At 39.1% G+C, this 13,860-nt stretch overlaps 1 protein-coding gene across 1 annotated transcript in view; it reads left to right on the top strand.

Annotated features, from left to right (window-relative positions):
- Positions 1 to 13,860, top strand: part of LOC129777119 (thioester-containing protein 1 allele R1-like) — a 23,626-nt gene extending 9,766 nt beyond the window's left edge. The window contains exons 8-13 of the mRNA XM_055783192.1: positions 11,026 to 11,238; positions 11,296 to 11,338; positions 11,406 to 12,122; positions 12,184 to 13,454; positions 13,513 to 13,666; positions 13,724 to 13,860. Coding sequence (XP_055639167.1) covers positions 11,026 to 11,238; positions 11,296 to 11,338; positions 11,406 to 12,122; positions 12,184 to 13,454; positions 13,513 to 13,666; positions 13,724 to 13,839 — 2,514 coding nt within the window. The 3' untranslated portion in view covers positions 13,840 to 13,860. The remainder of the gene's footprint in view (positions 1 to 11,025; positions 11,239 to 11,295; positions 11,339 to 11,405; positions 12,123 to 12,183; positions 13,455 to 13,512; positions 13,667 to 13,723) is intronic.

Raw genomic sequence — 13,860 nt, 5'->3', positions numbered from 1 at the left:
ATATCAAGAAGTAGGGAGTAGAAAGTATGAAACAATTAATGGTTCCGGATTCCTTCTACTACTACAACTATTCAATTCAGTTCATATAACAAACTGTTTTTTCAGGATCAACATTTTGAGTATTGAATGAGTTATTTTTACGGATTTCTGAACAGTCATAGAAACATAATTCAAAAGCAATTGTCCTCCAAGTCCTACGTCAAGTATGCGACCGTGTCTCTAGGCCCAGACCTCCCTCTTTTCTAACATAACATAGGGTAAATGATCTTGGTTTGTCCGATTTGGGGTGTTTTTATGCAACTAGTAAATGCAACTCGATTTTTCTCCATGAAAATCCCATATAATCGATAAGAGCTTGGGTTTGTTGAAAAGCCCCAAGTCTCTAGTTGCTAATACTACCATGAGGCGTTGAAATTATTCAAATTTTTATGTTTTTAACGATTTTCCTCAGAGAGGAATTATAATCATGGTTTGGCCACCTCTGATCATGGCTTGTCCAAAAAATGATCATGGTTTGTCCGGTTATAGAAATCCCAATTTTTGAATGAAAACATTCGAATTCTCAAGTAGATGTTGCATTTATCATTGCTTGAGTTTACTGTTATCATATTGATCCATTCATAATTTATGCTTTCTTCAGAATATTGCATTTTCTTGGGCATTTTAAAAGTGTTCACCTTAACACACTCAACATAGAGAAGCTTTATTTCTGCTATTCGCGAAGGACACAATAAACAAACTGCAGCGCGCCAAGCGGTTGCCATAGGAATCATGTGGACAAAACAACATTATTCAATTGAACAACTCATGATCAGAATTGAGTTCATCAAAATGCGTTAATTTAATGGTTTAGCTATGTAAATCTGATACAAATGGTGTGCAGGAATAGGGATTGTTAACCGGTTTTACCATTACCGGTTTTATCGGTAATACCGGGTCATTTTCCATTACCGAATTACCGGTAATTTTACAATCAATAACCGGTTATTTCGGTAATTTTTTTACGTTATAAATAACAAATACCATAAATAAGACGCCAAACCATAAATGAGATCTATGACTTCCGACCTGCGACCTAAGAACTTCAGCTCAAACAATCGCCGCTCGATCTGAAAACGAAACACAAGATTAAGCCTCAGCGATGAAGAACTGACAGCGATAAGAAAATTGGATTGTGCCCTCGAACCAGTTCTGGTCGCTGTTGAACTGCTGTTGCGGAAAAAATGCACCCTTTATGAAGCTGACGTCAGATTGCAATTTATGCTAGAATAGCTATCGGAGCAACCATAGGAAATTTCGAAGCAACTGTTCGAAGCCCCGATTGGATAGATTGCAGGACGACGTTTCGTATATGCAGATTTGTTCCCGTATATCAGGGATGGCTAAAAGGTAGTCCTCGGTCTACCGTTCGCCCGCGTAGATAGGGGAAAAGGGGGGAATTTGGACCACCTAAGCAAATCGCATAATATTTCCAAACCAATACGGTCTAAATAAAAAATGTCACATTGTATACTGAGCTACACTTGTTTTCTCTCAATAAATAATGTATAATCATTATATGAAGCTTCAATCTACCAAATATTAGGCTGTCAAAAAAGTCTTGCGGTATTTTTTTTTTGAATTTTCATTTATTCATAAAATTAGTTACAATCATCTGTTTCAAGTCAAATATGCGCCGTTTTGTTCGATGACTTGTTCCCAACGAGATGCCAACTTCATAATACCCCTGTTATAGAAGCTCGCTTCCTTATTGGCAAAAAACTCGGATAGCCAATTTTCACAGGCCTCTTTTGTTGCCGACTTCTGACTACCTAGCTCGTTCGCCATGGACAAAAACAGGTGGTAGTCACTTGGTGCAAGGTCCGGACTATACGGCGGATGCAAAAGAACCTCCCATCCGAGCTCCCGGAGCTTCTGGCGCGTCACCAAAGAAGTGTGTGGCCTGGCGTTGTCCTGATGGAAGACAATGCGGCCTCTGTTTATCAAAGATGGCCTCTTCTTCACGAGTGCTACCTTCAAGCGGTCCAGTTGTTGGCAGTACAGGTCCGAATTGAGCGTTTGGCCATAGGGAAGCAGCTCATAATAGATTATTCCTTGACAATCCCACCAAACACACAGCAGAACCTTCCTGGCCGTTAATGAGGGCTTGGCCTTAAAACCACGATCGGAAAACTCACATTTTTTGACGATCAAAGTGCTTGCTGTGTTTATGCTACCGTTTCACTCTACTTGTGAAGTTTTACCAAAGTTTTTTTACTTTAGATACACACGATTCAACAATAGAAGGAAATGACATTATAAAAAATCCAAGTTGAGCCGTAATTTTTGAGATAAAGGGGTGGTCCAAATCACCCCATATAACCAAATCACCCCGTGTTACTCTACTCCTAGGCGCCCGCCACCTGGTCTAGGATGGTGACATTATTCAAACTCAATGGATTAAGATGTAAATCTGGATATTTCTTCTTAAAAGTTTTCGTTTAAATATGTTTTCTCAGATTGTTAGTTATTTAGGCATATTATTTGTTAAATGAACAAATGAAAATTCTGGAAACATCCGATATAAGGTTTCAAAAATCAATAGAAACTAAATTTTTGGAGAAAACTTCGATTTTGAAGACTGCGAATGCGAGTTTTAATGAAGTATTGTTATTTTGATTTTTGAACTATGTGAATGTGATTTAATTATGCAGATTTCTTTCATGAAATATATTCATGAATAGAACAACATTGATGAACGAGAAATTAGAAATATCTAAAATTAAATATTAAATTATGAATAATAGAATTATGCTCTTATTTTCAAAATATGCAATTGACCGTTCGATTTAATTTACATAATAGGGGTCAATATTTCTGATAGATAGTTCTTATACATCTCGGTAATTGAGAAATATAAGAATCACGTTGGAAAATAAATGTTTTGAATCTTCAGAGGGACAATTTTCTTAAAAAAATCAACGATATCAATTGATGAGATTTTACACAAAATAAAATATTGATTATCAATGATTTAGTAACCTATAATTATTTTTATTTTATAGAATAATTTATTATTGAGTTTTTATTAGTGTGATCTTTTTTTCCTTCAATTAACCATCTTGTAGTCGAGCATATGATCTTACAGGCCGGGAATCAATAATTATATACTGAAAAGGCTGAATTAAATGACTATTGAAACTGAATGAAGTTGAAGAAAAAATATTTTCTGGAGTTTGAAGATTTAATTATATATTTTTTTACTTTAATTAAATACTATCACGCCTAGAAAAACACAATAACAAAATTACAGTCTGTGAGACCGTGCGCGAATATACGAGTTATGATTTTGCGCGCGAGTACAGGAAAGTTAAAACGGTAGCTTTCCGGCCAATATTTGCTACCCGGCCGGGTATCGGATAGTGACAGGATATTACAAAAAAAATCTCATTAACTTAAGATAAATCATAAGACAATAAACAAAAAAAAATTTTCACATGTAAATAAGGTGTTACTGACATGTCAGAATTGTCATTATGTTATCAATGTGTTATAATTTTATAATATATTAAATATTAATTATTATCAACTCCTAACAGTATTAACTTTATAACAGTACTCAAAATTAACCAGTGGTAAATTATGTTGAATAATGATAATGATGAAGTAATGAATTTCCAGCAGGTCACCGAAGTGAAATCGGTGTTCTTTGGGTAGTCTTGTGTCTGTCTAGATACTTTTTTGATGCAACAACATGCAAAATTACCTCGAATATTTGAAAGCTATAATGAAAATATAAAAGCTATAATAAAATATATATAAAAGCGAACTACTTCTACCGTCGCCGGTCTTAATAATTTAGATTTGATTTGTAGTGAAGTAAGTGTATCCCCTCTCAGATTACCATCTCTGAAGACAACTGTAAGTACAACTTACAAAAATCTCAATATCTATATATATAAAAATGGAGTGATGTCTGTCTGTTTGTCTGATTCGTATAGACTCGGAAACTACTGAACCGATCGACATGAAAATTGGTATGTAGGGGTTTTTGGGGCCGGGGAAGGTTTTCGTGATATTTCGAGACCTCTCCCCCCTCTCTAAGGGGGGGCTGCCATACAAATGAAACACAAATTTCTGCATTACTCGGAAATTAACCAAGCAAACGAAACCAAAGTTGGCATGTGAAAGTTTTAGGGTGCAATAAATGTTTCTATGATGGTTAGACAGTCCTTCCCCCAATCAAAGGGGGGGCTGCCATACAAATGAAACACAAATTTCTGCATTAGTCGAGAATTAATCAAGCAAATGAAACCAAATTTGGCATGTGGAGGTTTTAGGATGCAATAAATGTTTCTATGGTGATAAAATACTCCTTCCCCCTCTCTTAGAGGGGACTGCCATACAAATGAAACACAATTTTTTGCATTACTCGGAAATTAATCAATCAAACGAAACCAAAGTTGGCATGTGAAAGTTTTAGGGTGCAATAAATGTTTCTATGATGGTTAGACAGTCCTTCCCCCAATCAAAGGGGGGGCTGCCATACAAATGAAACACAAATTTCTGCATTAGTCGAGAATTAATCAAGCAAATGAAACCAAATTTGGCATGTGGAGGTTTTAGGATGCAATAAATGTTTCTATGGTGTTAAGATACTCCTTCCCCCTCTCTTAGAGGGGGCTGCCGTACAAATGAAACACAAATTTTTGCATTACCCGAGAATTAATCAAGCAAATTAAACCAAATTAGGCATATGGAAACTTTAGGGTGCAATGAATGTTTCTATGGTGGTTAGATACCCCTCCCCCCTCTCTTAGGGGTGGCTGCCATACAAATAAAACACAAATTTCTGCATTACTCGAGAATTAATCAAGTAAATGGGCAGGACGAAGTTTGCCGGGTTAGCTAGTTATGATATAAAATCATTGTCAGGAAAAAAACTGTTCCAGATTCCGTGTAGAAAACTTGATACACTATTAAATATGATATTTATTCAAAACGAAAAATTCAAAATTCATTCATAATTATTATTTAAAAATGTGTTTATTTATTTCTAACATTTATCGCTTCATTTGCCTCATATTCGCCTGTCATTTCTCTTAGTCTTGTATAAACTTATAAAGGGCTGAGGCTCGAGGCTGGCCGGATATGTTATCCGGTATCCGACCAAACCACTATCCATTTCATCACTAGTTAAAACTTTGTTTTATCGTCTTGTACAACATTCAATTTCTAATGACTTTTTGATACAGTCAACGTTGGTAGACCGCAGCCTAACATTTGAACAATTAGTCATCCGTAATGCCTAAAAGTTAGACCACCCCCGTCGTATATGAATAACTATTCTGCTCGTGATCGTAACACAATTAATTATGACTTTGGCGTCTTCTATCAAACGTCACGGACTGCATTGTTCAACCAGGCATTTTAAATTGTTCCGGACTTGATCAAATTTGACGATGATGATATTGATTCAGTAGCTGAACAACAGGAGGAAAAAACCACTGGACGATGCGAAACCTGCAGTTGAGCATCAAGGAAAAACTTGAACGACGATTGCAACAATCAAAGGTATCAACGTCCAGCCCAAGCTCAATGTCTATAAACGGATTGATGAAAACCCTCGGACAAGAGTATTCGTACAGCGGACATCAAAGGCAAATACATGACAATGGTATTCGGTACTCTTCGTACTGTACGCCCAACATGATCATCCATGATCATCCAACATGAGATCCGATCTAGATTAGAAGACGACAGACTTAACATTCTCTGTGTCCTTAAGTATTACTTCAACCAACAAAAACTTGCAAAATGTTTTTTTTTGACGTAGAACTACGTCTTTCAGGAAGGGTGCCAAATCAGAAAACAGGTCACGTTTTTGTGAGATAAAGTGAACGTTAATAACTATTTTCACAGCGAACAAATTCTGATACTTTGCATACCAATGGAATCGAAAATTCTCTAAGATTTGTTTGATATACTATACAGTACAATCCACTAATGCCTAAACAGTTTAAATTAATGAAAACTGGAAGCATTCTCATTTTTCCATACATTTGTTCTGCCGATTTGTGTGCATTCCCGAACAGAGCTGTCAATAACGAGCAACTGATACATTCGTTTCTGCCCATTTTCAACATATTTGGTTTAAATTTTCAACATATTTGGTTTAAATAAGCCATCCGCGATTTGAAGCCACACCTTAGAGGCGAATGAACTGCAAAGTTTAAAGCCTCTTAAAAACAAAGAAGAAGAAGAAGCCACACCACTTCTCGTTTGGTGGTCATCGAAGCAACATGGTTGCCGCATAGCATCCAGCGGGAGAGGATTGTTTTCTTGTCGGGTGAAGGAGGAATATGAGATAGAGTTTCTTTCCACTAGGGCCCTTCTCAGGGCTAGAGACGGAAACCAAAAATAGAATAGAATGAAAACACAGATGCGAGTGAGTTAGCACAACACAACGAGCGGATATCATTCATGCCTAATGCTGATTTCACACACATAAACACACAGCTCGATACAAGGAGAGGAAGCCCTCTGTATCGAGGTGTGCTACGACCAGTCTTCCGAAAAACACTTACACGTGTCCACGCGATGTGAAAATTCCATGTACGAACTAAGAGGCTATAAGTTCATGCACCAAAATATATATTTTTATTAAGGCTCATATGGCGTCAGCCTAGCGGGGTCGGGAGTTCAATATTTTGACAATGTTTGCTTACAACTATGTTCGTAATATGTAACCGATTACTCGCGGTTGGCTCGAAGTTAGTAAAGGGTGTGTCACATCAAATTGCATCACGGAAAAAACGCTGTAGAAATTTAATTTTTAGGAATTATATCTTCAGCTTTCGCTTATAATCAGATAAGAGTGTATAGATCACGTTGGCCATGCTTCACTGTCAATTTTTCGTAAATTTGGAAAAATTTCGTCGAACGAAAAAGAGCGTCGTGAATTAATCCTGCGCACTCATTTCGAGAATCCGGAGTTGTCACATCGGACATCGGTAAGATGCTGGGAATCGTCCAATACACGGTCAGCAGAGTACTAAAACGATACTTCGAGAACCTAACCATCGACCGGAAGGTGAAGAACGGCAAAAATGGATGCTCCGTCAGTGAAAAAGATCACAAGCGCGTAGTTAAGCAGTTTAGACGTGATCCGAGAAGTTCGGTTCGGGATGTCGCCAATAAGCTGAATTTGTCAAGTTCATTCGTCCAGCGGAACAAGCAGCGGGAGGGCCTGCGTACATACAAGGTTCAGAAGGCTCCTAACCGCGACGAAAGGCAAAACATGGTGGGCAGGACGCGAGCCCGGAAGCTTTACACCGAAATGCTGACGAAGCCGCATTGCCTGGTAATGGACGACGAAACCTACGTCAAAGCGGACTTTCGTCAGCTGCCGGGCCTGTTGTTCTTCTCCGCAGAGGACAAATTCAGCGTTCCGGAGGAGATTCGCAAGCAGAAATTATCCGAGTTTGCCAAAAAGTACATGGTGTGGCAAGCGATCTGCTCTTGCGGAAAGCGGAGCGCCCCCTTCGTGATGACCGGCACGGTAAACGGGCAGGTTTATCTTAAGGAGTGCCTACAGAAGCGCTTACTACCACTATTGAAGCAGCACGAGGGCCCGACCATCTTCTGGCCGGATCTCGCTTCGTACCACTATTCAAAGGACGTGTTGGAGTGGTACGAAGCCAACGGGGTCACCTTCGTGCCAAAGGAAATGAACCCGCCCAACGCGCCGGAGCTGCGCCCAATAGAGAAATATTGGGCGATTATGAAGCAGGCCCTCCGGAAGAACCCAAAAGTTGTCAAATCGGAGGCGGACTTCAAGAGAAAATGGATTTCTGTTCAAAAAAAACTACAACCTGACGTTGTACAGAACCTTATGGACGGGGTAAAGAGGAAGGTGCGAGCATACGGGCTTGGGCTCGAAGTATGAATAAAAAGAAAATGCCAAAAGTTGTTTAATAGTTTTTATTTTACTGTCTAAAATTTTCAAAAGGATCGGTCTACTGGGCGAATTTCTACAGCGTTTTTTCCGTGATGCAATTTGATGTGACACACCCTTTATTACAAGTGTTCTCATAATTGGGATGTTGCAGTCTTCAGTGCTCTGTACGTGTGCCCGACATGGGACTCTTCCTATTGGGATGCAGCTGACCGTTAATCAGCAACGACCCCCTAGTCTGCACCTCATATCTAGCGTGGTGCGTCTTTTTCGACTCGAGGAATCCAGGATAGAATGATCACTAGCCGGCGCAATCATCAGCTCGTGTAGAGTTGTCATGAGCGGTACAACCTTTGGCTCTTGTATTGCCGCGACTAAGTAAAAGTTTATAGATCGTTCATGCACATTTTGCAAGTCTGATTAAATAATCCTTGGTTTCGTTCAAAGAAAACATTCTCTGAATAGAAAGAAGCTTTCTATTTTTTTTGCGTGCATGTTGACAATTAAAGTCTGGGGAGCCGACTGCATAGCGGGCGACGTCGTACAAATGCTGACCAAAAAATAAATACCCAAAAATTAGTTTTAGATGCAACCTTCAGCGGCACACAGCAGAACCAGCAGAGATATTTCAGCGGCTAAAACACACCATTAATTTCTCGATGTTATCACAAACTGAATGAAGGAAAAAACTAAAAGCTACACTTACACTGCACTACATATGCTATGTGTGCATGCGATTGCATCATCCTTTCTTCTCCTCTTCTCCGCTCGTTTTATAGCTCGGGTCGCGATCGTCGCGAACAAGCAGTATTGGCCATTTGTATTCAAAGATCCAGCCAAAATTGTTGCTCCCGTGGTCGAGTGGTTAGCGTCACGCCTAACATGTCACTGCTGAATAATTCAATTTTAGTACTTGTTCAAATAGCTAATAATAGCGAATGTTACATGAATTCAATATATAAATTGATGCGTGCACTAAATAATGATATCAAATGTGAAAAACTCTCATATCAATCGATGTTTATTTTGTTCAGAACAGAAAAAGAGGTTTATTTTATTTGCCCAATATTTTTGATGAAGCACCCATTGTCATGAAAGGAAAGCAATTTTTTCCATGTCAACATACCAACAAACCACGCGTTGAGTGGTGGTGGTGTTGTGTCCGATTCGCTTCTTCTACTCTACGCACTGCCGGTGCTTGGGGTGAAAATGCAAGAGAAACTGTACACCATGTTCGAACATCATGTGAGACATTGGGATTAAACATCGTATGTCCAAACATACCACGAATACAAACATGTCACATTTTCTAACATAGGTACGAAAAAATCATGTTTCTACTCAAACACAAAACTGTGAGCAGCAGCGTGGACATGATTATTCCGGACGCAGTGTTTTTTGTGAAACATGGAAGACTGGCTACGACAAAGAAGAGCAGCATACGAGAATTTTTTGTGCTAGTGCGGATATGGAAGAGTATCCAAACAAAGACAAAGTCTGATGCGAGTTGAACCAAAAAAACGAGAAGTGCTGATAGCTTTCGACTCTACTCGACTTTTTCGGGTCTACTGAAGTAATAAAAAATTAAATAGCTAGAAAGATATTACAAAAATATCGATGGATTCTAAAATAATATGCAAAGTGATAAACAAGTGGATTGAATAATATAATTCCGTAGTTCTACGTCGAAAGCTGCGGTCATGTCCTAGATACAACCTATTACAATTTTTTTTGTAAACTTCTTCTTCTTCTTCAATGGCACTAACGTTCCTAGAGGAACTTCGCCGTCTCAACGTAGTATTACTTGCGTCATTTTTATTAGTACTTAGTTGAGATTTCTATGCCAAATAACACGCCTTGAATGAATTCAGAGTGGCAAGCTCTAGAATACGCGTGATCACAGTGCAAGTCGGAGGAAATTTCTTTGACGAAAAATTCCCCCGACCAGAACGGGAATCGAACCCGAACATCCGGCATGTTAGTTATGACGCTAACCACTCGGCCAAAGGAGCACCAACTAATTTTGTAAACTAATCATCCTAAATAATAGCCGTTTCTTCAAGAAAATTGGGTATTTTAAAGTATGTTTTTACCGGTGATTTACCGGTTTTACCGGTAATGAAATTTTCTTTACCGAATAACCGGTTATTGAATTTTTGGTACGGTAATGCAATCCCTATGCAGGAATGACGTTTACAATATTTGTAAGTGTTATAATCCAGAAAAGGTCTGAATACGTGTGAAATAATCATCTGGTGATCGAATAAAAGTTAGCTTGAATGAGGGGCGCATTGACACCAACAGATGGTGTATTTTATAATGCTTTAAAACATGTGATTCCGTAAAAATATACTATAAAACTACTGTAAATCATTAAAACGACAATTTTATTTGTATGTTTTGAAACATTCGAATACCTGATTTGACAAAGGTGTGCTGAATTAGAGCATTCAAAAAAGTGGACAATCCATGATCATATTTTCGACTGGACAAACCAAAATCTTTTACCTTATTCCAAAATCAGAGAGGCGTTTTTTTTTCGTTTTTGAGTTATGATTTTTCAAAGTTAACCGATGGTTCGAACAATAACCAAAAATGATTTTTTTTTAAATTCATAACTTTTGAAGCACTGTACCGATTCAGATGATCGATTTTTGAAAATCAAACAAATAAGCTAGTCTTTTTTGAAAAAAAGATTACACTTGCGTAAAAATAGGATTCTGTATTCGTATTTATTGATGGTATTTGTTTTTTTATTGTTTACTCTGTTACAGATAGAGGGCACTATATTTTTCTATATTTTTTTTCTTGAAAGCTGAGGTTGGTGTGAAGGCGCTAGGGGTTAAGTGGTTAGCGTGGCCGACCTTGGTTCAATTACTGTTGGCTGGCATCGTTTAGGATTTATTTGGGTACAATTCCAAGCCGACATTCAGTCTGAGAGAAAGACAAATCTGATCTCACAACTCTTTGAATCTTCGATGTCTTTTGAAGCTTACGGGAGCTGAAGCTGCCATGATTTCTATATAAATTCCGTTTTTGGATAGATATCATGACAGTAAGTAAATAACACTATCGCATGCTATTAACAGGTGATGATGGCACTGGACAGCGAAGAATACCAACCAGGACAAGACATCTATGTCAACGTGGCGGCAGCCGAGGACTCATATTTCGGTACACAAGCAATCGATCAAAGTGTTCTTCTCCTGGGAAATAATGCAAATGCTTTTGACAAAAACGAAGTACTCAAGGATCTGGCTCTTTACGACTATACCGGAAACAATGACATAAATTCATTCGCAGTAAGCATTTAGCGAACGCATGAAAATTTATACTTATTAATGATTGCTAACCAACAGTCAACAGGTTTATTTTTATTATCGACCAGTCAGACGGATACACGTAAGTAAAATATGTATTTTAAATGATACAATTGCTGAATGTATGGAAATATATTATTTCTTCTCAGCAATGTTGCGTACAGGTCCAATGGGTCGTGCTAAATTCTTTTCCGAACCCTATCGACAACTTGAAAAGCCGGTTCTCATCAGAACCGAATTCCCCGATTCTTGGCTGTGGAAGAATTTTACTCTGAATGCCCGGAAAACGACCGTCAATGACACCGTCCCGGACACGATAACGTCCTGGCAAGTTTCAGGTTTTGCGCTCAGTCCATCGCTGGGTCTCGGATTTGTGGATAAACCCCAAAATTTAGTCGTAATACAACCATTTTACATTATTGTCCAACAGCCGTATTCAGTGAAACGCAATGAGATAACGCTCGTTCACGTAACGGTGTATAATCATCACGAGGAAACCATTTCAGCTAACGTAACATTATCTAGCAAAAGGGGTGAAATTGAATTCGTAGGGGTATTAGGCGGCAAAATAATTGGAAATCTGAAAAAAAGAATTACTGTACCGACAGACGTCGGGAGGTCCGTTACGTTCATGATCAAGGCTAAAAAATTGGGAGATATCGCGATCAAAGCCCAGGCTAAAAGTTTATTAGCATCGGATGCGGTGGAGCATATTTTGCGAGTGACTCCCGAGAACCATTTATACGAGAAAAACGAGGCAAGAGTTATCGAACTCAACATAGTCGGCACACAGAAGTTCACAATAGATCTCGATATCCCGAGAGGGATAGAAGAAGGTTCTCTATCCACGAAATTCACAGTCGATGGTGGGTTATTGCTATGCAATAGAGGGATTCACAAAATTAAAATTTTTCTGTTCTGTCGCAGGAAATTTTCTGGGTACGGCCGTAAACAATCTTGAATCACTCATTCGTTTACCGACAGGTAATGGTGAATCAAATATGGTGAGTTTCGTTACTAGCATTGTTGTATTGGACTACTTGTCCGAAACTGGCACGATTGCAAACGATGTGAAATCCAAAGCAATCAATAGTCTGCAAGTTGGTTATCAGAATCAGCTGAAATATAAACGTTCCGATGGTTCCTTCAGTTTATGGGGTCGCCGAAACTTACAAGGAAGTACATTTTTAACTGCCTTCGTCGCCAAATCGTTCAAACTGGCGTCAAAATATATCGTCATAGATGAATCGATTATTAGCGCCGCGTTTCACTGGTTGGCAGATGTTCAGAGCTCTGATGGACGATTCGAAGAGGTAGGACAGATGTCACATCCAGATATTCAGGGAGGATTGCGGAATAATAGCATTGCGCTCACATCTTATGTTCTAATCGCACTTCTGGAAGATGCAGAAATTGCAAGCATGCACAACTCAACCGTTCGGAGAGCCACGAGATTTTTGTCGCGCAAATTCCATCAAAAAGACGATGTGTATGATTTAGCTCTGATAACGTACGCCTTCTCCTTGGCGAAACATCCGAAGGCGAAGCGTTCATTAGATAAGCTCTTAGAAAACTCAGAATTTATGGAGGGCGTTGGTCGATATTGGGCTGGTCATCCATTTGCTGTTGAGGTAGCTGGATATGCGATTCTGTCCCTTCTTGAACAAGGAATAGTTAGTGGGACAACATCACTTGTACAATGGTTATGCCAGAATCGTTACAGTCGGGGAGGTTACTCGGGCACACAGAATACATTTATAGGACTGAAAGCTTTGGCGAAATTTGCTGCAACAACGACGTCACAGAAAAACAACTATCGAATAACTGTTTGGCATAAACCGGCAAAAAAATATACCTTCAACGTCAATAAGACGATTGCGCACGCCATTCAAGAAGTAGATTTACCTAGCAACATTCGGCAGGTCCGGGTGAAAGTGGAAGGAAAGGGATATGGTGTTTTCCAGGTTGCTTGCCGATATCACATGAACATTGAACGTGCCAAACCGAGCTTTAAATTGATCGTGAACGTGCTGAAGAATACCACATATCACGTACAATATCTACGCGTGTGCGCTAAATATATTCCACAAGAAGCTTATCAACGCTCAAACACGGCTATGGTTGAGGTGTCCTTCCCGAGCGGTCTCGTTGCCGATGAAGACAGCGTTCAAGATTTATCTCCCAATCGCCGAATACAGGTAAGAAAAAATTCAGCTACGCTCCTCAACAAACCAGTTACAATGTAATTTGTTTCAGAAAACTGAACTACGATATGGTGCCACATCGATTAATGTCTACTATGACAGCTTGGGTCCCGAAAATAGTTGTTTTCGAGTCACAGCCTACCGAAGACTCAAGGTTGCTAACAATCGTCCAGCCAATGTTGCTGTTTACGATTACCACAACCCAGGTATGCATCGATACAAAATCTATGAACTCACGACTGTCTACTATGCGTACATTGCAGATCGCTTCGCCGTGAAATCATACGAGGGATACGCAGCACAAGTGTGCGATATCTGCGAGGAGGAGTGTGCAAAACTGTCATGTATTTCAAAAACGAAACGAAAAAGAAACGGGTGATGTGAAGATGTTACAATGACA

This window comes from Toxorhynchites rutilus, chromosome 3 (assembly GCF_029784135.1).
Source record: "Toxorhynchites rutilus septentrionalis strain SRP chromosome 3, ASM2978413v1, whole genome shotgun sequence".
Classification (NCBI taxonomy): domain Eukaryota; kingdom Metazoa; phylum Arthropoda; class Insecta; order Diptera; family Culicidae; genus Toxorhynchites; species Toxorhynchites rutilus.
Note: the sequence above shows the minus strand (reverse complement) of the source record. Positions and strands in the feature narration are given on the sequence as shown.